Source organism: Lampris incognitus, chromosome 3 (genome assembly GCF_029633865.1).
Source record: "Lampris incognitus isolate fLamInc1 chromosome 3, fLamInc1.hap2, whole genome shotgun sequence".
Taxonomy (NCBI): Eukaryota; Metazoa; Chordata; class Actinopteri; order Lampriformes; family Lampridae; genus Lampris; species Lampris incognitus.
In genome coordinates this window covers 80,209,636-80,229,972 of record NC_079213.1, presented here as the reverse complement: position 1 = coordinate 80,229,972, position 20,337 = coordinate 80,209,636, and the positions used below count along the sequence as shown (strand labels likewise).

Below are 20,337 nucleotides of genomic sequence, written 5' to 3'. Positions count from 1 at the left end.
CTTATCCCCAGGAGGAAGAAGATTCTAATTAAGGTTGGATAAAGCCTTTAATAAACTGGTTGCACATAAAGCAATGCTTGCATGCTGCTGTCTGGGAGATTTAGCATTGAGATAGTCTTCTTATTCATTTGCTTACCGGGTCCGATATGATTCTTGGCACACACTTTGTGCTCCTAACTGAATCCAGGCCAAGAATGGACCATGGTTTCTGGAGAAAAAAAAAACTAATCTCTCAACAGATGCAGCGGATGGAATTGATCGTATTTTCTTTTTGTTTCAGTCAGATTCTTTGAAATGGTTGTATAATGGGATCTCGCACAAAGTCAAAGAACAGTTCACAAATGAGGTCCCAAGATCTTGTATTGGTAGTCAGACAGCCAAAACTACAAACAGACAGATAAAAATGCAGGCATTTGCTATAAACACCTTTCCCAAATGTGCAGTGTGTGGTCATTAATACTTGGTGAGTTATGTGAGCTAGATTGAGAGGAAATTGCCCGTGGGGTGGTCTATGAGATTTACATAACGAAATGTAGCTGGAAACAGGAAACGGCTACACAGACTGGGGTTTTTCTATTTTCCACTGCCCATGCTGAAACAGGGGATGTTGTCTCAAGCTTCAGTTCCATATAGTCAGCTTGGCTCAAAGTCGGATAGGACAGCCTACCCGAAGGCTTCGCTTTTAGTAAGTATTTGTGCATGCATGTGTGTGTGTGTGTGTGTGTGTGTGTGTGTGTGCGTGCGTGTTTGCATGCTTGCATGTGCTCATACAGTATGTGCACCTACTGTACGCTTGCTCAAGTGTTGTTAAAGGGAAATTCTAATGTTTATGATTAATTCATTCAAAGTTAGTCAGAGTCCATGAGCTGGCAGTGTTTTACAGCTGACAGTGATGAGCATGCAGCTTTAATTCCTCTAATTGAAAGTGAGTGACACCGAGAAAGCTTTTCTCCCTCTCCACTGCAGCACTTCTTTCTGTTCTGCTGCTGCTGACTGAGATATTGCTCTGTCCAACCACTTCACTTTTAAGTGGTATATTGCTGCGTTGTCATGCTTAATAGCACTCCATTTAGTAACCCTGAATTAACAAGAAGAGCCCACAGTGGCACACACATACATGCATACACACATACACACATACACACACACACACACACACACACACACACACACACACACACACACACACACACACACACACACACACCAGCAGTAGACACACTAGACGTACACATTTAACCTGCGCACCATACTGTCGCACTGTTATGTCACAGTCCAACCGTTAGGATCGATAGGCACTTTAGCTCAATGTTGGGCTGTACCTAAACTGAGAGAGTCACGCTAATGGCTGCAATTTCAGATATAGAGCCCACTTCAAGATGAAATGCCTTCTCCTCTGAAATATGGACGGAGAGCATGACCTGCTCAGACAGCTCTGTTATTGAGACAAAATGGTGTTTCTAGTGAAGTGATGCCCCCGGAGGGCCGACGGTCTCCCTAAACTGAAATCTTGTTCTCTGGGCTCAAATAGCTGACCAAAAATGCAATCCTGTTTCCTCTCTATATGGCTTTCTCAATAAGCTATTAGGTTTGAGGGGAACCATTTTACCTGCCTTTTTCTTTACCCTCCATTTTAGCTCTGGCGCCTAACGTATTTCATGTGTAATATGTCATGCACAGCATATCTGCACAACACATCCAGCTTTTCATGTATTTCTGGTCTACTTTTGAATCTGTGCCGGGGTTGGATCCAGCTCATTAAAACCCAGTTAATGTTTGTGCTGATGGCTCCACAGAGACACCCAGAGAGACATGCCAGTGTTATTTTCTGCTTATGACGAAGCTTCGTCTCCATGCCTTTATGTCTTACAGATGCAGGAGGATTCTCAGACAAGACAATACTCCTGTCTGTAGGGATATGATTAATTCCTGCATAAACATTTTCAGTTCAATAGTGTCAGGATGAAAAGCTTTTGTCATGGGTAGCATACTGCGCATGTGCCTGTACTGTGTGTGTGTGTGTGTGTGTGTGTGTGTGTGTGTGTGTGTGTGTGTGTGTGTGTGTGTGTGCCTGTTTTGTGGTTGATTGAGCATAGAAAGGGAGAAGACACTTGGAACATCAGAATTAGGAGCTGTTTGGAGAAAATAACATTGTGACATTTTCCAGTGTTTTATATTCTAGTGTCGTGTCAGTTATCCTCTCACTCTTTGCTGTAACGGGTGTTTGCTCATATTTGTATTCAGTCATCTGTCAGGATTAGTCAGCCATAGCTACTGAAAAATCCAACCTACATGTGATTACAGATACTGCCATAAATCAGGCATGCAAAGAATAGAAAAGAGGACATGCCGAGGCATGTTCTTTATGAGAGAAAAACTGTGACATTTTGGCTCCGTCTCTGAGGTGTGCTGGAATTTTGAGCGAGCATGTCAAGACAAATAGTCTATCTTATAGGCACTATGACTTTGGGGGAAAGAAGAATGGTTTGCAGTGTTGGTGGCTGTGTGGGAGTGTTGAGTTCAGATGGCCTTCTGTGCATGAGGCAGTCCGTGGGCAAAAAGGTAGAGGTCAGCATGGAGGACAGCCTCAGGCAGAAGGAGCGTGTGAAGTCAACTCACATTAACCAGAGGTCCTGAGATTCTGACCTTTCCATTAGACCTCACTGCACTATGCATGCTCCATACTGTCCCGTGCTCTCACATAGGTGTCTATCTCCCCCACACATAAAATCAGGGCATTGTTCATCATTAGGATGTTACACATTTGGACTATTCAAACCTTAAACAGCTCATCACTGCCCCACTTGTTTATACCTGACATCCTTCAAATATACACATAATTGGCGGTGTCTGGGTGGCGTGGCAGTCTATTCCGTTGCCTACCAACATGGGGATCGCTGGTTCCAATCCCTGTGTTACCCCCGGCTTGGTAGGATATCCCTACAAACACAATTGGTTATATCTGCGGGTGGGAAGCCGGATGTGGGTATGTGTTCTGGTCGCTGCACTAGCGCCTCCTCTGGTCGGTTGGGGCACCTGTTTGGGGGTGAGGGGGAATAATGTGATACTCCCACATGCTACGTCCCACTGGCGAAACTCCTCACTGTCAGGTGAAAAGAAGTGGCTGGCGACTCCACATGTATCGGAGGAAGCATGTGGTAGTCTGTAGCCCTCCCCGGATCAGCAGAGGGGGTGGAGCAGCAAACAGGACAGCTCAGAAGAGTGGGGTAATTGGCCGGATACAATTGGGGGGGGAAAGGGAGGAAAAAATTATATATATATATATACTATACTTGTAATTAAAATGTATAATTGGGAGGAAATGCAAGGGTTATATGAGAGGACATTCTCTATTGTATTCAGCATCATCGCCATTTCATCAATCCATCACGGTTGTTACACAGTTGTCACCAGTGGTGCTGTTATGCTTGACCAACCTATCGACAGATTTGGCCTCACGAGTGACAACCGGACCTTTGTTTTTTGTGTATTTTCAGGTGTAAAGGGGCATCCCACTATGGCCTCTCCTCTGACAGGAAGCGGCGTTCCCAGGAGGGCGACTGCACCGACAGCACGTCAGAGCTCACTGTGGCTACGCTGCCTGGGGATGGTCCTGCCTCCGCTGCCGTGGCCCTCCTATCAGATGAGCCTGGCTTGGTCAACCCCGCCTTTGACCCTAGTATGGAAGACAACAGCCAATCAGGCAGTACCACCAGTCTGGCTGCCCGTAGCAGCAGCAAGAAGAGTGAGTGTGAGTGTGCGAATGGATGTCCATGTGTTTACAGTTAGTGCTGCATGAATTTTCCTGATGTGAAGTGAGAGCGGAGAGTGTGTGTGTGTGTGTGTGTGTGTGTGTGTGTGTGTGTGTGTGTGTGTGTGTGTGTGTGTGTGAGCCTGTGCTATTTGACAGAATGAAAGATTGATAATCAATAGAGAGCCTGTGGAGGCTTTCTAGTCACAGTTACATAGTTTCAGTCACCACCAGAGACCAGCGAACCCTTCTCAAATATGTGTTTACACCATCACACTCGCACAACTTAAAAGCTGTGCATTCATTCAATCTCAAACAAAGCCTTTGCTCCACCTAATGGTCTCTGATAGAAATCCTTTTAGCCGATTAGCTCTGCTGCCTTGTATTTTTTTTTTTTTTTGCAGCAATCCATAAAATCTCAGCGAGAGAGAGAGTCAGAGGAAAGGGAGGGGAGGAGCTATGTAAAGTCAAGGAGGAATGGATGGAGAGGTGGTAGATTAAACATAATCAATTCCTGTCTGGTAGCACACCATGAAGTGATTGCTGCTGTTCCTCTCCTCCACATCTCCCACCTGTGAGCCGAGGAGGCAGTCACATGTGTCGGCCTCCACCTGGCCCCTCCCCCTCCCTCATCTTTTCATGAGTGTGCAGCCGGCCGGTGGGGACAACGAATGACGCTGCACCAGCACTTTGAGCCCAGCCGGCTGAGCGCCCACCACCAACATGAGCACCGCTACTGCTGAACAAGCTGTCAGCCCCAGAAGCGCGCAACACTTTTAAAGAATAATGTGGCTGTCAGAAACCCTTGCGTCTCCCCAGGCCCGCAAAGGGAGGGAGGGAAGAAGGGAGGCTCGCTGCAGAGGCTCGCTGCCCCAGCGTATGTGCAGCCAGTCCAGGGTAGCTGCCTCTCTACTGCAGCCTCCTGTAGCCTGTCTATCTTGTGCTCCACTGAGAAAAGCAATGTACCAGACAGCACCCTCTCTGGGAGAGTCTGAAGTCTCATCTAGACATTGTGATGGACTGAAGTCCATGGGTGTGTTACATCACTACTTCAGTTTATGTAACATATTAGGAGCTATCCAATCCAGATAGCATTTACTTCTTCTTTTTTTTTTTTTTTGCAATTTGACAGGACTTAGGTTTGTTTATTAACGGGCTACTACAGTGCGAAGCATCTCTTTCATCTTTTGCACATAAAAATAAAGTATTGGAGCTCAGGTCTGAGTCATCGCTAATCAAACGAGTCTCAGTGGGGTCAAATAATCTAGTGAACTTACTGTAAACCATATGTTTCCCATAGTTGTGTAAGCAAAAAGAGGCTTTTGATTGGCTGCGAGGCAGCAGTTTCAGACATGTCTGGACTTGTTGAGGCAGAGCTGATGTATAAAGTCCCTTCCTTTGTTCCCTCCGCTTTCCAGTCAGAAATTTCGACCGGTCTTCAGTGAGGAGCCGCTCCTTCAGAAGGCTGAACCGGGCATTCAGCGTGCTGAGGAGGACCAAGAGTGGCACGGCAGTGAGCAATGAGACAGTTGAGGAAAGGGACAATGCCAGAAATGCCAATGTACCACAGGAAGGTATGGATCAAGGCCTTGGATTAAAGTTATCATCTTGGTACTGATGCAATGTGTCTGTCTGTCTGTGTGCCTGTTGTGTGTTAAATGTGTGCAAATGAATTGTGTATTGCTTTTGTCAGTCGGGTTGTGTCTGGCTTGTATGATGCCACTGCTGCATCTGCACTTTCTGATTGCTTGTGGAGAGCTGCAGAGAGAACAAGAGAGAGCGAGAGAGAGGGAGAGAGAGAGAGAGACTGTGAGATGTGTGTGTAGATTTATGCACGCACACTTGCATGCGTATATGAACGTGCGCTGCGCGGAGAATGACACAGCCGGGAATTCACAGCGTGGCTGCAGCATATGTTCCTTTAATAATTCAGCTGTGGATTGCATAAATCCACCGGTCCCTCTCTAGCAGCAGATCAGATGGGAGAGTGATGGCCTGAGGCAGGATGTGCTACGGGGTCACCAGAGATGGGGCTGATGACCTGTTCCTTCCTCTTCACCTCCTCCTCATCTCTCTTGTTTTTCCACCTCCTTCTTTAACCCTTCATCTCTTCCTCCTCTGTTGGAAATCCCTCCTCCCTGCTCTTCTCTCCTCTCCTTAGGAAAGAAAGGAGGAGGGAAAGGCCCTCAGGGGAGCACACAGGGGACCTTAATGGAGAGCCAGAGGGTAGTGTTCCTGATATGTCACGGCCATACAATGTGATGAACAGTAAACAATACACGTGTAAAATGTGTCCCAGGGATAGTTTATACAGTAAACATAGTCTTGACTCTGACGAGAGAGGACATTTAGGAAAATGAAAGCTAGTTGGAAAGAGAGAGAAAAAGTTTAGAGGACCAACTTTATCTCTAAGTCAAACTATTGCCGTGATGGCAGGAGGAAGAGAAATGTGGGGATTGCGTAAGAGTGAGGGATGACGAATGATCGGGGGCCATATTATTCTCTGAGGCCATCATCAGAATAGATTAAATATTCATCTCTCTCCCTCTGGATAGACAAAGATAAAGGACTAATGGAGAGAAGAGATAGATCCATAAAAAGCAAATGGGGGGCAAAGTGAACTCAGGGAAAACACAACGGAGGTAAAATGACGTAAAAGGGCAAAGAGAAAAGAGAAAAACCTTTTAGTAGCAGCAGGTCTCTGTGTCAATGTGTCGTCCTCCTTTAAAGCAATGCTGTGATGAAGACAAAATATTGACTTTGGAATGGAGAAAGTGCAGCATGAGTAGAAACTAGGGACTGAGGCTACAGAGCGATGGAGACAGAGGAGAAGAATCCACCGAAAAGTAATGAGGGGAAAAAGACAAAGACACCACTTGGCACCAAGGCTGTGGGACAGAGGAAATGAGGAATACATCTTATCAGTTAGCTGTTGGTCCGGCCCGTTGGCGGAGTCACAAACCATCCTCCGCCCTCCACTACGTAGTCCTGTCCAGCACCGTGATGATGTGTCACATTCTGCTCTATGCTAGAATTTTCCACTGGGAGGGGTGCTTGCAGGAAGGACATGAGATAAAAACCAGTAAAAAAAACCTTTCAGGGAATGATACATTTTGTGATAACACTTGATAATTGTGCATACGTGGGTGCATAACTGTGCAACTGCATGTCTCATACAGTCTCGTGTTCATTGTCAAAGGACTGAATGTGCTGGAAATAATCCAGGTTGGTTTAACAGCACTGCAATTCAGAGTTTAATTATTATTATTATTATTATTATTAATAATAATAATAATAAATTGGCGACACGGTGGTGAAAAGGTTAGCACGGTCGCCTCACAGCAAGAAGGTCCTGGGTTTGAGCCCTGGGGTAGTCCAACCTTGGGGGTCATCTCGGGTCATCCTCTGTGGAGTTTGCTTTTTCTCCCCTTGTCTGTGTGGGTTTCCTCCGGGGGCTCCGGTTTCCTCCCACAGTCCAAAGACATGCAGGTCAGGTGAATTGGCCGTACTAAATTGTCCCTAGGTGTGAATGTGTGTGTGTGTGTCAGCCCTGTGATGGCCTGGCGGCCTGTCCAGGGTGTCTCCCCACCTGCCGTCCAATGACTGCTGGGATAGGCTCCAGCATCCCGTGACCCTGAGAACAGGATAAGCGGTTTGGATAATGAATGGATTATTAGTATTATCAATAATAATAATATAATAATAATCAGAGTAATAACAACAATGATAACAGTAATAACTATTTTTTCGTACATGATATGCAGCTCATCGTGCTTTACAGTAGAAAGAAGCAGACAGATATTGATATTGTATTGGTACAGCAGTGTGTCTGTACGATGGAGAGAATATGTGCAAAGCCAGCATGTATTGTAACTATTTGTGCTTCTATCCCCACCCTAGAAATAACCTAGAAAAAAAAAGTTTTTGAATTAATGGGCTTTCCCAGGCATATTTGTTACAGATGTATGTGACTAATGATACAAACATTGAGCAGAGCGATCAGCCAAGTGAATTTTCCCCGCTGGCTTGTACAAGTTTGTTTTAGTAACCTGAGGGAGTAGAGACAGCTGGTTCCAGCACTAAACCTCTCTACCAAAGTCCCCCACTCTTCATCCCTTTCTCCCACCAGCCTTTCCTCATATTTTTACTCCTCTGTCTCCCTCCTTATCCCTTTTTCTTGCTTTCTCCCGTTTTGTCTGGCCATTGCTCAAAAGTGGGTTTTCCTGTGACACGTACTGTAAAAGTGAGAACGGCACTCAGCATTTCTTCCTTTCCGCCTTCTCCCTCAGTTCTGGCTCTTCCCCAACTCCATCACCTGATCCCTGATGGTGAGGTTACTAGTATTAAAATCACCCGGGCAGATCCTGCCGAGCCTCTGGCCATCAGCATTGTTGGGGGCAATGAGACTCCTCTGGTGCGCATTCTCATCCAGGATATCTACAGAGAAGGTGTCATCGCCCGCGATGGACGCCTGCTGCCCGGGGACATGATCCTGAAGGTATATTGTGTGTGTGTGTGTGTGTGTGTGTGTGTGTGGTGTGTGTTCATCGCATCTTTGTAATCAAATGAGTCACACAAGGTATCATGTCAGCACAAGGTAACCACATAACTTCTCTTATACTGTCCACCTTCTTGGCTCTCACAGGTGAATGGTATCGACATCAGCAACGTACCCCACTGCTACGCCCTGGCCACATTAAAACAGCCTTGCCAGCTGCTGCGGCTCACCGTGCTCAGGGAGCAGCGCTATCGCTACCGCTCACATGCCCACAGCCACTCTCATGGCCACGGGCATGCCCATGATGCTGCCGGGGGGTACCCGCCTCACGGCATGCCCCACCAGCCCATGAGAGATGATGGCATCCACGTGGTGCTGAATAAAAGCACTCCAGACGAGCAGCTGGGCATCAAGCTTGTGAGACGGCCGGAGGAACATGGCGTTTATATCTTTCACCTGCTGGAGGGGGGCCTGGCAGCGCGTGATGGACAGCTGTGTGTTGGTGACCGTGTGTTGGCCATCAATGGGCATGATCTGCGCTACGGGGCACCAGAGCATGCTGCATTGCTCATCCAGGTCAGTCAACACAGGGGTTGTAGTTCAGGTAGGATGTGTCTGTTAGTCAGATTGGATTATAAAAGATGAGCAGAAGAATATTTATCTGGACAGGGCCCTAACCAGGGCAAAATTTTACAGCTGTACAATTGTTTTCTTCCAGGAAAATTTGAGTCTCAGATATGTAATTTTCTGCATACTGGTAAATTTTTAATGCATGTCAATCACAATGTAACATACAAACAGCAAATTGACTTTTAGGACAAATAGTTGAAAGATTCTGTAAAGAAAAAGTTTCTTAACTACTTTCTAAAATAAATAAGTAAATAAAGTAAGTAACTACAACATAATCTAACTGCTACATCATCATTATTATTTTTGTCACACACATAACTTGAGCCAAGTGTTGTGATTAATTAGATTGTTAGCCTAATTGTAGACAAAGGTGCAGTGCATTATAACTGTATAGTTGGAAAATTTGTGGAAATTCAGATGAGTGAAAGAGCATGTACTCAGTTGGGAAGCCCATTATACTAAAATTATATAAAATATCATTCGGAAGCGCTGCTTTCCCACAGGTGGTGAATGGACCAGATCAACAGATATGTGAACATGGTAGATACACTACCGTTCAAAAGTTTGGGATCACCCAAACAATTTTGTGTTTTCCATGAAAAGTCACACTTATTCACCACCATATGTTGTGAAATGAATAGAAAATAGAGTCAAGACATTGACAAGGTTAGAAATAATGATTTGTATTTGAAATAAGATTTTTTTTACATCAAACTTTGCTTTCGTCAAAGAATCCTCCATTTGCAGCAATTACAGCATTGCAGACCTTTGGCATTCTAGCTGTTAATTTGTTGAGGTAATCTGGAGAAATTGCACCCCACGCTTCCAGAAGCAGCTCCCACAAGTTGGATTGGTTGGATGGGCACTTCTTTGAGCAGATTGAGTTTCTGGAGCATCACATTTGTGGGGTCAATTAAACGCTCAAAATGGCCAGAAAAAGAGAACTTTCATCTGAAACTCGACAGTCTATTCTTGTTCTTAGAAATGAAGGCTATTCCATGCGAGAAATTGCTAAGAAATTGAAGATTTCCTACACCGGTGTGTACTACTCCCTTCAGAGGACAGCACAAACAGGCTCTAACCAGAGTAGAAAAAGAAGTGGGAGGCCGCGTTGCACAACTGAGCAAGAAGATAAGTACATTAGAGTCTCTAGTTTGAGAAACAGACGCCTCACAGGTCCCCAACTGGCATCTTCATTAAATAGTACCTGTTAGAGCCTGTTTGTGCTGTCCTCTGAAGGGAGTAGTACACACCGGTGTAGGAAATCTTCAATTTCTTAGCAATTTCTCGCATGGAATAGCCTTCATTTCTAAGAACAAGAATAGACTGTCGAGTTTCAGATGAAAGTTCTCTTTTTCTGGCCATTTTGAGCGTTTAATTGACCCCACAAATGTGATGCTCCAGAAACTCAATCTGCTCAAAGAAGTGCCCATCCAACCAATCCAACTTGTGGGAGCTGCTTCTGGAAGCGTGGGGTGCAATTTCTCCAGATTACCTCAACAAATTAACAGCTAGAATGCCAAAGGTCTGCAATGCTGTAATTGCTGCAAATGGAGGATTCTTTCACGAAAGCAAAGTTTGATGTAAAAAAAATCTTATTTCAAATAAAAATCATTATTTCTAACCTTGTCAATGTCTTGACTCTATTTTCTATTCATTTCACAACATATGGTGGTGAATAAGTGTGACTTTTCATGGAAAACACGAAATTGTTTGGGTGATCCCAAACTTTTGAACGGTAGTGTAAGTAACTTTAATATTTACCTAGGGTGACCACATTTTGGTTTTCACGAAAGGGGGCATTAGTTAGTAGACACTAAAACGCTACTCACTGCTAGTAGGCTCTCGATGTTCTTCTCCCTCCGACTATCAGATGTGACAGAAGCATGATCGATTATCACTGAGGAATAAGTTCTGATTGGCTGAAATAAGTCTTACTTGGTGGATTCGATATGACCATAGGGCTTACAGAGGATTCCTACAGAGGATTGTTACTGTTCTCCCTAGGCTATGCTAACATTAGCCCAATAGATGTGTTGGCAGTGGGATTTACAACAACGTCGAAACACTTTCATTCACAAAAATAAAATCATGTTCATTTACACACTCATATAACGCAAAACGTCAGCCTCAGAGGGAAGAAATGACTGAGGTCCAGATGTTGGTGACCTGATAGCTGGCTACAGGAGTGGTTGTGGATCATAGCCAACCGCTTGGTCCTACTACCAGTTTAAATTTAATAGCTTAATTAGCTTTGCAAAATTATCGGAGCTCACATTTTTGCAGGAACATGTTACAGTCAGCATGGCAAACAATGCATGACTAGTGTGCTGGCACACTACTAGTGTCCCTGAGATATTGTAGATAATTGTTGTGATTCAGACTAATTGTGTTCCGCCGGCTGCCATGTCCTTGTTCACCACAGTTAATAGCGCTTAATTGTGGTGAGTCTCTGGTATACTAGGCCATGCGCCTTGATCTGGCCCTGAATGATACTGGTCATTGGTGCTGTGTTGGTGGTTCATGGTTGTTAATTTTAATCTGTTTGGGGTTGACTGTGGAGGGGTTCTAGGTTCCCTTTCTAAGGCGACTGGCTGGCTCTGCTGGGTCTCTGCGGAGCCACAATGGCCACTCACAGTGAGCAGTTTATGTCAGAGATTAAGAACTGGCAGTAAAGCGATTAAATTAGCCCAATTAAGGCGATAATGAGCTGGACTGGGTAATTTAGGAGTCAGCTCTGTGCCACAGAGTGCAGGCCCAATCTCAAAGGAGCAACAAGAAAAGAAGGGGGAAGCAGTTAGGTGTGTGCGTGTGTGTGTGTGTGTGTGTGTGTGTGTGTGTGTGTGTGTGTGTGTGTGTGTGTGTGTGTGTGTGTCTGTAAGTGTGTCTCTACTACTTGTATAAATGAGTGTAGGTGGATCGCCAGGGTAAAAGAGAGTATGAGGGGAAAAATAGTAAAGCAATGTTATGGAGAAATGCAAGGGCACAGAAAAGCTCAGTCACACGTAGCAGGAGGGTGCAGGAAGCAAGTTCATCACACGTCCAATTCAACTCACAGGAAAATGCATTTTCACACAGAAACACTTTCGAGTATCAGCAAACTGCCATAAAAAAACAAGTGTGAGTGTGTGTTTATCACTCAAAGGTCCATAATGTGACGTATTTCCATGCCTCTCCTAAAACCTGCATGTGAGATTTGGCCTCTTGAGTTTGCTTTAGGAGGTGTTATGTATGCACATATGGCTCAATATGTCATGTTTCCATAGGAAATTATGTGAGATGTGAAGTGATGAAAGCAGTGAGAAAACACAGAGGTATGAAGAGGCAATAGAAAAAAAACAAAAAACTACAGCTTTTGCAGATGAGAAACGAAAACCCAGGATCTTTTAAAAACACCCCTGCCACACAAACTTACAAGACCACAAGCCAGTCCAGCCCCCAAATGAGCAAAAAATTATGTAAACACGTAAAACCTCTTTAATATTTTGAACTATCTCATCAGCAAAAAAATGTTTTCGAGGACGGTCCAGTGGAACATACTGCCTTGTGATTATGAAACACTTATATTCTTTTCATCATCCTTCATGTCTCAGATCTTAGCTTCATGTTGTCCCTTTTGTGTTTAAGGCAAGTGAGGAGCGGGTCCATTTCATAGTGTCTCGTCAGATTTGTCTGCCCACCCCAGACATCCTGCAGGAGGCTCCGTGGGGCATGGATGGTCCCCCGCCATACTCCCCTGTGGACATGGAGCAAACGCTCCTGGTGAGGAACAGACAGTCACTCACATACATGCAAATACACACACAGACTCATTGAAGACAAATACTATTATCAAAAACTACAGTCGCACTTTGTTCATCCCCGTCTCTTCTTTTCACGCAAAATATTCCCTTTCATGTGAAAATGATCCATAGAGGTATTATTCTTCCATCAAAGCTGAACATGTCATTCTTGCACCAAAAGGGCCGGTCTCCCTTGAGCAGTATTGCGCACAGAGCAGCCCTCTCTCTTTCCGAGTCCATCATCCCTTAGGAAAACATACTCTCACCCCTTGGGATTTACCCAATCCACCCCTCCTCCCCCCAAAACAGGATTTTCTCCAGCTCATTACTGTAGCTGATGAATTTCCCTTTTTCTAATAATGATCAAATTCACAGCTCTCTCTACTTTTCACCCTCAGCTGCTGATTTGAAGAACTAATTTCCACAGACAGTTTGTTCAAAGTGGGACACATCAAACTTTCAACCTGGCTTCAAAGCAGCCCCAGAAAATGACCGATAGAAAATTTCCCACAGCACAATAACATTGTGTCTCCATTGTAAAAAAAAGATTCTGCTTTCAAATGTCCTAATGAAGTTGGCTCCATAATGGCTTCATTATTTCTTTGCTGGATGGGTGTTTCATAAGAAAACAAAACCCTACTGTGTAATTTTCTTTGTTCGTCATTGGGGCATACAAAGGTTTTGTCATGCACGCGTGCTCACCCACTCTTATATACACACAGATAAATACATAGCTGCAGTGGGATGTTGAGGCAGTGGCTTGGAAAGCTATAGTTAGTGCCATGTCCTGGGGGTGGCCACGTGACAGGGGTCCTCTCCACCAATGAGTAGAGCAGAAATGTGTGAATGCAACACAAAAATGCAGCGTGGGTTTCATTACATAGATATGATCTCTCTCACTTCATCACCCCATATGCTCCCTCCTTCACATTTCACACAAATATAATTTCCACATATTGACCAATGAATATTGAGAAACTACATGCTTGAGCTTCACTTTCTGCATTTTGGTCAAATAGGAATTTACCCCGGCCTGCTCTCCGTTTCCTTGGTCTCTGTGTAGGACTCCTGTCAAAAGCCTGCATGCTATGAAAAGACAGTTACCCTGACCAAGGAACCATATGATTCCCTGGGTATGACAGTGGCGGGGGGCATGTCCAGTCGAGGGTGGGATCTGCCCATCTACGTCACAAATGTGGACCCTGATGGAGTGGTGGGACAGGAGGGTTCCATCCGCAAAGGTAAAATGAACACTAGCTGACAATGACTCTTTCTAGCTCTCTCTCACACACACATTCACTCATTACATACTATTAAAACTTAGTAATCTGGGCATCCAGGTAGCATAGCAGTTTGTTCCATTGCCAACCAACATGGAGATCGCCGGTTCGAATCCCCGTGTTATCTCCAACTTGGTTGGGCGTCCCTACAGATACAATTGGGCCATGTCTGCGGGTGGGAAGCCGGCTGTGGGTATGTGTTCTGGTTGTTGCACTAGCACCTCCTCTGGTCGGTCGGAGCGCCTATTCAGGGGACAGGGGGAACTGGGGGGAATAGCATGATCCTCCCACATGCTATGTCCCCCTGGTGAAACTCCTCACTGACAGGTGAAAAGAAACGGCTGGTGACTCCACATGTATCGGAGGAGGCATGTGGCAGTCTGCAGCCCTCCCCGGATCAGCAGAGGAGGTGGAACAGCGACCAGGACAGCTCGGAAGAGTGGGGTAATTGGTCAAATTCAACTGGGGAGAAAAAAGGGGGGGAACCCCTCCCCTCCCCCCCCAAAAAAAACTAAAAAAACTTAATAATCCACTTTGATAGTGTTGTGTTTTCTCCGTTTGCGCAAACATTAACTTACGTAGAAGTAGTATTTGTTTGGTTCAGAAAGTGGTCAACTCTGCAAAGGGCAAGGAGCTTAAAATATGCCCGTCAGACGTCACTTGTCATGGATTTGCCTTTCATGATAATCTTTTTGTGTGTAAACAAGCCGCGGTGATTGAGATAAACACATAAGATTCATGTTTCATTACTAAGGTTACTTATCTAGCAAGAAACTCAGAGGTGGTGCTGTGGTTCAGTGCTCTGAAAATTGGCTCCGACACAAACATTAGCATTGCACTGCTCAAAACTGATTAAGAGTGTTCCAGAAGAAAAGGCACACAGCCTATTTATTATTTCATTATACGAAACCAGTCAGCTCTGAAATAGGGCAAACATCGAGTTGCACACTGAAAATGACCGGATACGATAGCAGCCCTGATAGGCCTACGCCATGTGCATGGGTGCAGGTGTGTTTGTTTGTACATACGGTTGTGAACATCTGATAGGAGCTCTTAGTTTCAACCTAGACATCAGAAAACAGCCGAGGTATCAAAACCCTGGTCCACCTGCTGCTCCTGAGGTATCCACCCTTGATCGTGGCCTTGTTCTGACTGTTTTAAAGGGATAGAATGGGGGGGGGGGGTTTGTTTTTTACCACAAAGTGGTATGACTTACTCAATGGTAGCCATCTTGATTTATGGACATTTAGCCTGGACACTGAGTCCTGCGGCCACTTGCCAAAGAAAAATGATCACCAGCATACGGTGTTGGCAAACAAGAATGTTTTAAGCAACAACAGAAGATGCAACAAAAAATATTTAAACCATCCACGACAGAGTACATCTGTCACATATTACCGACGCTGCTCCTCCTCACAGACCAATGCTTTATCCTGGAGCTATTTTGTATGTTTGTTGGCGATTGCTGGTGTAGTATAGCACTGATGCACTAATGTTCTCCAACAAACAAAACAGCTCCAAGATGAAGCACGGAGAGGAAAGAGAAGGAGAAATTAAATGGATATGAGAGATCTCAGTTGTGTGCGGCCCTCAAAAGACAATTTCAATTTGTGCCAGATATGAGATGCTTCTCAGTGAATTCAGGAGATGCAGTAACTGCTGTCTCTCTTTGAGTATTTGTTAAATCAGTTTAAGCGCTGCGATAAAAGAATGCATTTGCATAAACTGCCTTCGTCAAGCAGAAATGTCGTCCTTTGAGCTTGGCTCTCTCCAGGTGTCCCCTTCGCTAGTGGACAGACCATTCTGTCTGTTTTTTTCTACATTACTTTGATTGCTGGGAGGCTCTGTAATGTGCAGGTGGCGCTTTGTGTTCCAGCAGGGAGATTGTTGAATATTCAATAGGCAGATGACGAGTCCTTGTGCTATTTTTTTTTTAATCAAAAAGCTGTTGTCAAGGCAATGGTGCAAAAGTGAGACAAGCTGTCCTGACTACTTCCCCCTCAACAGGTGACATCCTGCTGAACGTGAATGGCCTGGAATTGACAGGGGTGACGCGAGGGGAGGCTGTGGCCAACCTGAAGAACACCTCCTCTCCTGTGGTGCTCAAGGTCCTGGAGATGCGCCCCCCTGAGGAATGCCAGCCTGAATGTACCTTGCCCCCCTGTCTCACCACCTCACCCACAGACAGCACCAAGAGCCCGCTGCCCAATGACGACTATGCCCCGCTGTGGGTGTCATGGCTGCAGCTACCCAGGTGAGCCTTTTCCGTGGTGTCCCCGTATCCTGACTGTATGATTTTTTTTTCTATCCTGTCCCTCTCTTTCTCCCCCACCCAGTCCCTTTGACCTCTGCCAGCAGTCACTAGCAGAAAGCCAGCTGGGTAAGAGAAGAGGCAGAATATTAATTTTTCATTCAAACATTTTTTCATTAAATATTCCCCTCTATTTTCGGCAACACTCCTGACAATTAAAAAAGTTCAGCTTTTTTTTCCCCTATTTTCTCCGTGTCAGTGGTCAGCCTGAAATACCCCCCCATCCATTACTTTCCCTCTCCTCGTCTGTCCTCTGCTTGTGTACTTTTAAGCAGCTTAGTCTGTGTGGGCAAACTTTAAAAAGTTCAAATCAACACAAAACCTCTCTTCACTCTCTGTCGCTCCTATTCTCTCTCTCTCTTTCTCTCTCCATCTCTAACTCAGTGCTGGAGAGCAGATTTGAGCTTGCAGTGCTGGATTGTGGTATTAGAACTTTGCCGTCTACCTCCACCTCAGTGTTTGAGAAGAGGTCACGTAGGCAGAGAAAGGCAGTGGACCTCTGTTTGACAGAAATGGATGACTGCTGTTTGTGAAAGTGAAAGAAACGAAAAAAAAAACATTTCTCCTTGACCGGTAGAGTTGATTAGGAGGGCTGAAAATGAAAAAGTAAGTCCCCATGAGAATTTAGTCCAGACGAGCAGCACGCCTAACAGGATTTGAATCTAATTTTCACTCACCCCTGGGCTATCTGTGTGAGACCGAGACTGAAATCCCTCTATTCTTATAGCTGTATTCCAAAAGCTCAGCATCACCTGGGAGGAAATAAATAAATAAATAAATAAATAAATCACATCCCTGTTCTCACTGAGGAGCAGCCAAGCTTTTGTCTTCTGCGAGGGAACTGGACTCAGCAGTCTAGCTACAGCTCATGTGTTATACTGTAAGTTGGATGCATCTTTCGAAGTCGAAGGTGAGAGATTAGCGTTTTCTAAATCTCCTTTTTTGGCCCTCGCAGGCACCTCTACTGCTGCAAAGACATTGTTCTTCGGCGGAGCACCTCGGGCAGCCTGGGCTTCAGTATCGTGGGAGGCCAGGAAGAGGTCAACTGCAATCAATCCTTTTTTATCCGTTCCATCGTCGAGGGGACGCCGGCCTACAACGATGGCAGGATACGGTAAGGGGCTCAGCCTACACCAGCAATAATAACAAAAACAACACTAAAACAATACTGCTTGGTTAACACAATGTATGCAAGATGTTGTGAAGTATTTTACACTAGCTGCAGTGCCGTGCCTATTCACACTAGGACTTGAGTAATTACTGTAGTGTCTTAGTTTGCATCGATCTCACAAATGATTTGTATCTCATGAGGTTACTTATGTCAACTCATTTTATTTCATCATCGGTGTATTCATGCATTTTACTCATCACCTTTGCAGTTGTGGGGACATCTTGTTGGAGGTGAATGGGAAGAGTACATGGGGGATGACCCACACGGCACTAGTGCGTCTGCTAAAGGAGTTAAGGGGCAGGATCACCCTGACCATCGTTTCCTGGCCGGGCAGCCTGCTGTAGCAGGGCTCCCAGCTAACCCGCGCTGCTTCAATGGCACCGACAGAGGAATGTGGAAAGCCGAGATTAAGACTGACTTAACCTTCGGGAGCTTGCTGTGAGGGAGGGGCTTAGACTAGCGATGTAAGTGTGTCCACCAAACTCCTGATGGACAGCTGAGACTTTGCCAGGAGTTCAGAGAGGCCCGAAAATGGGACTGGAGTTTTAACCAGAGTTAAACTTGCCCTTCCAAGGACGCTGTGCTGGGAATACGATGAACCCGAGCCCCTCTCACTGGGCTGCTGGGACATATCTGACTGAAAGAGAAGGTCATTCTCCGACATGACGCTCAATGAATGGGATGGGGAGGGGAGACAACAAATTGCCAATTCCAGCAGTCATATGTTTAGGGTATGCATTGAGTTGGACAAATTTCTTTACTGTAAGTGTTGGGTGTTAAAAAGAAATACTGATCAAAGCACTTGTAATATGTTTTTTTGGTTGTTTGTTTGATTGCCTTTGATTATAGGCTGTTTAGTTTGTACTGACAGTGGTTGTCATCTTCATCTGTTCGAATCAAGGACGCATTGCCAAGTAGTCGTCTGTGTTGAGATGTTTTTCCAGAAGCTGTTACTAAATTATCAAACCACTGGAAAGAAAAAAATATATAGAAAAAAAAGGATAAATGTGTTCATAATCTGTTGAAAATAATATTTAAGGTGACATTGTGGAGGCCTTACTGACTTTCCTACTTTTGAAAAAAAAACGGAGTTTGTGTGTTAAAACTCGGTGGATGCGTCTGGGGCCCATCGACCATGGTTCTGTCTCTCACACTTCAGCCTGTGTAGTATATCTGATGGTATATTTGGTTAAATAATCAATAAAGTCATTTGAAAAGAATCTTTTCACAGGATTTTGGCCTCGTAGGCATGCTGTGGCTAGTCACCCTAATTAGAAAAAATTAACAATTCAGGAAGTAAATACAGTAAGAATCACCTGGAATCACACAGCTCCTTTATCCAAATTCAAAATAAAATGAGAAGAAAAAAAACAACCCTCAATGTCCACTCAACATATATGCACTGTATACAAGATATACAAAAAATCCTTTGTTCTTCCAGTGAAATTTAAAATATTAAAACAAATAGATTTAGTAAATATATTTAGGGATAGTCCATTTTCAGATGTGTGTCACGGAACATTGTGTGACCATACTTCATCTTCTATTTGGGTAGTCATTACGACAGCAAGTCACTTTTTTGAGTCCTGATTCATTCCCTTGGCCCTTGAAAACCTCAGGGCTTGTCTCCCTGTTCTCCTTGCTCCTCTTGACCTTCTTGTGTTTGTGTCTATAGCGGCTATCTCGCGTTTCACTTCTGTGTCTCCTCCTCCTGGTGCTGCAGCCGAGGACATAGGGGACACACAGTTGCAAGATAATTCTTTCATCTGCCTGCTTTCTTTCATTGTGTTTAAAGTTATGTGTGAGTGTTTGTGTATTTGCACCTGTGTGATGACTTGTGTCTTCCTTTGTCCTCGTCTCTGTGCCTCCACTCTCTGTGCCGCTCTTCTCTCTCTCTGCCGGGTCTGTCCCGGTGGCAACTGTGCCCTCTCTCCATTCTGTCTCTGCATCTCCTCACTTGCTCCTCCTCACTGAGAACAACCCCACAAAGATCAGAACCACACATTAACTTTTCTCTTCTTTTTTTGGGGGATTTTTTCCCCTTTTTCACCGCAATTGTTTGGCCAATTACCCCACTCTTCCGACCCATCCCAGTCGCTGCTTCATTCCCTCTGCCAATCCAGAGAGGGCTGCAGACTACCACATGCCTCCTCCAATACATGTGGAGTCGCCAGCCGCTTCTTTTCACCTGACAGTGAGGGGAGTTTCACCAGGGGGACGTAGCGCGTGGGAGGATCACACTATTCCCCCCAGTTCCCCCTCCCCACCGAACAGGCACCCTGACCGACCAGAGGAGGCACTAATGCGGCGACCAGGACACATACCCACATCTGGCTTCCCACCCACAGACACGGCCAATTGACCTTTCACAAAGTACCGCCCCAGAACAGTACTTGTCCAATCCTACCTTGGCAACGGTCCGTCAAGCTTTCAAACACACAACAAAATGCTGAAATGGTGTGCCTATGGGATCTGCAAATCGGATACTAGATATCTGAAAAGTTTGGAGGGGGTGTAATTTTCTTTCCCTTCCCGAAACCCAGAACGCAAGAAGCACAAATGTCGGCAATAGATTTCGCAGTATAGCAGACCCCATGGCCAGCAGATCCATCCAAAATCAACCTGTCTGCTCCAAGCTAAGCTTGCTACTAGCTATTATTGATAGCTAATACAGCTAACGTATTATTACAGTTACTTTTACCCACACAATGCGCTGATTTCTTCCTTCATGTTTTAGTGTTTTCCGGCTACTTCCTGGATAGTTCTGAAATGCTTGACAGGCATAGCAACAGTAACTAAGGGTGGCGGAACTTTGCGAAAGGTCAATTGTGTTACCTCCGACCAAGCCGGAGGTAATGCGGGGATTCGAACTGGTGATCCCCATGTTGGTAGGTAACAGAATAAACCACCACAC

The 20,337-nt window shown here is 45.1% G+C and overlaps 2 protein-coding genes across 2 annotated transcripts in view; one reads left to right on the top strand and one right to left on the bottom strand.

The window, feature by feature from the left end:
• Positions 1-2,574: 2,574 nt before the first annotated feature.
• On the top strand, positions 2,575-18,719 carry lnx1 (ligand of numb-protein X 1). The gene is made up of 10 exons (XM_056276821.1): positions 2,575-2,630; positions 3,498-3,751; positions 5,170-5,325; positions 8,041-8,249; positions 8,397-8,825; positions 12,507-12,641; positions 13,725-13,902; positions 15,949-16,195; positions 17,208-17,366; positions 17,632-18,719. Exons 1-10 carry the CDS (start codon positions 2,575-2,577, stop codon positions 17,765-17,767), a joined length of 1,959 nt encoding a protein of 652 aa, XP_056132796.1. The 3' UTR covers positions 17,768-18,719.
• A 22-nt stretch (positions 18,720-18,741) lies between these two features.
• The window catches only part of fip1l1a (FIP1 like 1a (S. cerevisiae)), a 55,993-nt gene continuing 54,397 nt past the window's right edge, over positions 18,742-20,337 (bottom strand). The window contains exons 14-15 of the mRNA XM_056275678.1: positions 19,247-19,393; positions 18,742-19,140 (exon numbers count right to left, since the gene is read on the bottom strand). Of these exons, the coding sequence (XP_056131653.1) occupies positions 18,960-19,140; positions 19,247-19,393 (328 nt within the window). The 3' untranslated portion in view covers positions 18,742-18,959. The remainder of the gene's footprint in view (positions 19,141-19,246; positions 19,394-20,337) is intronic.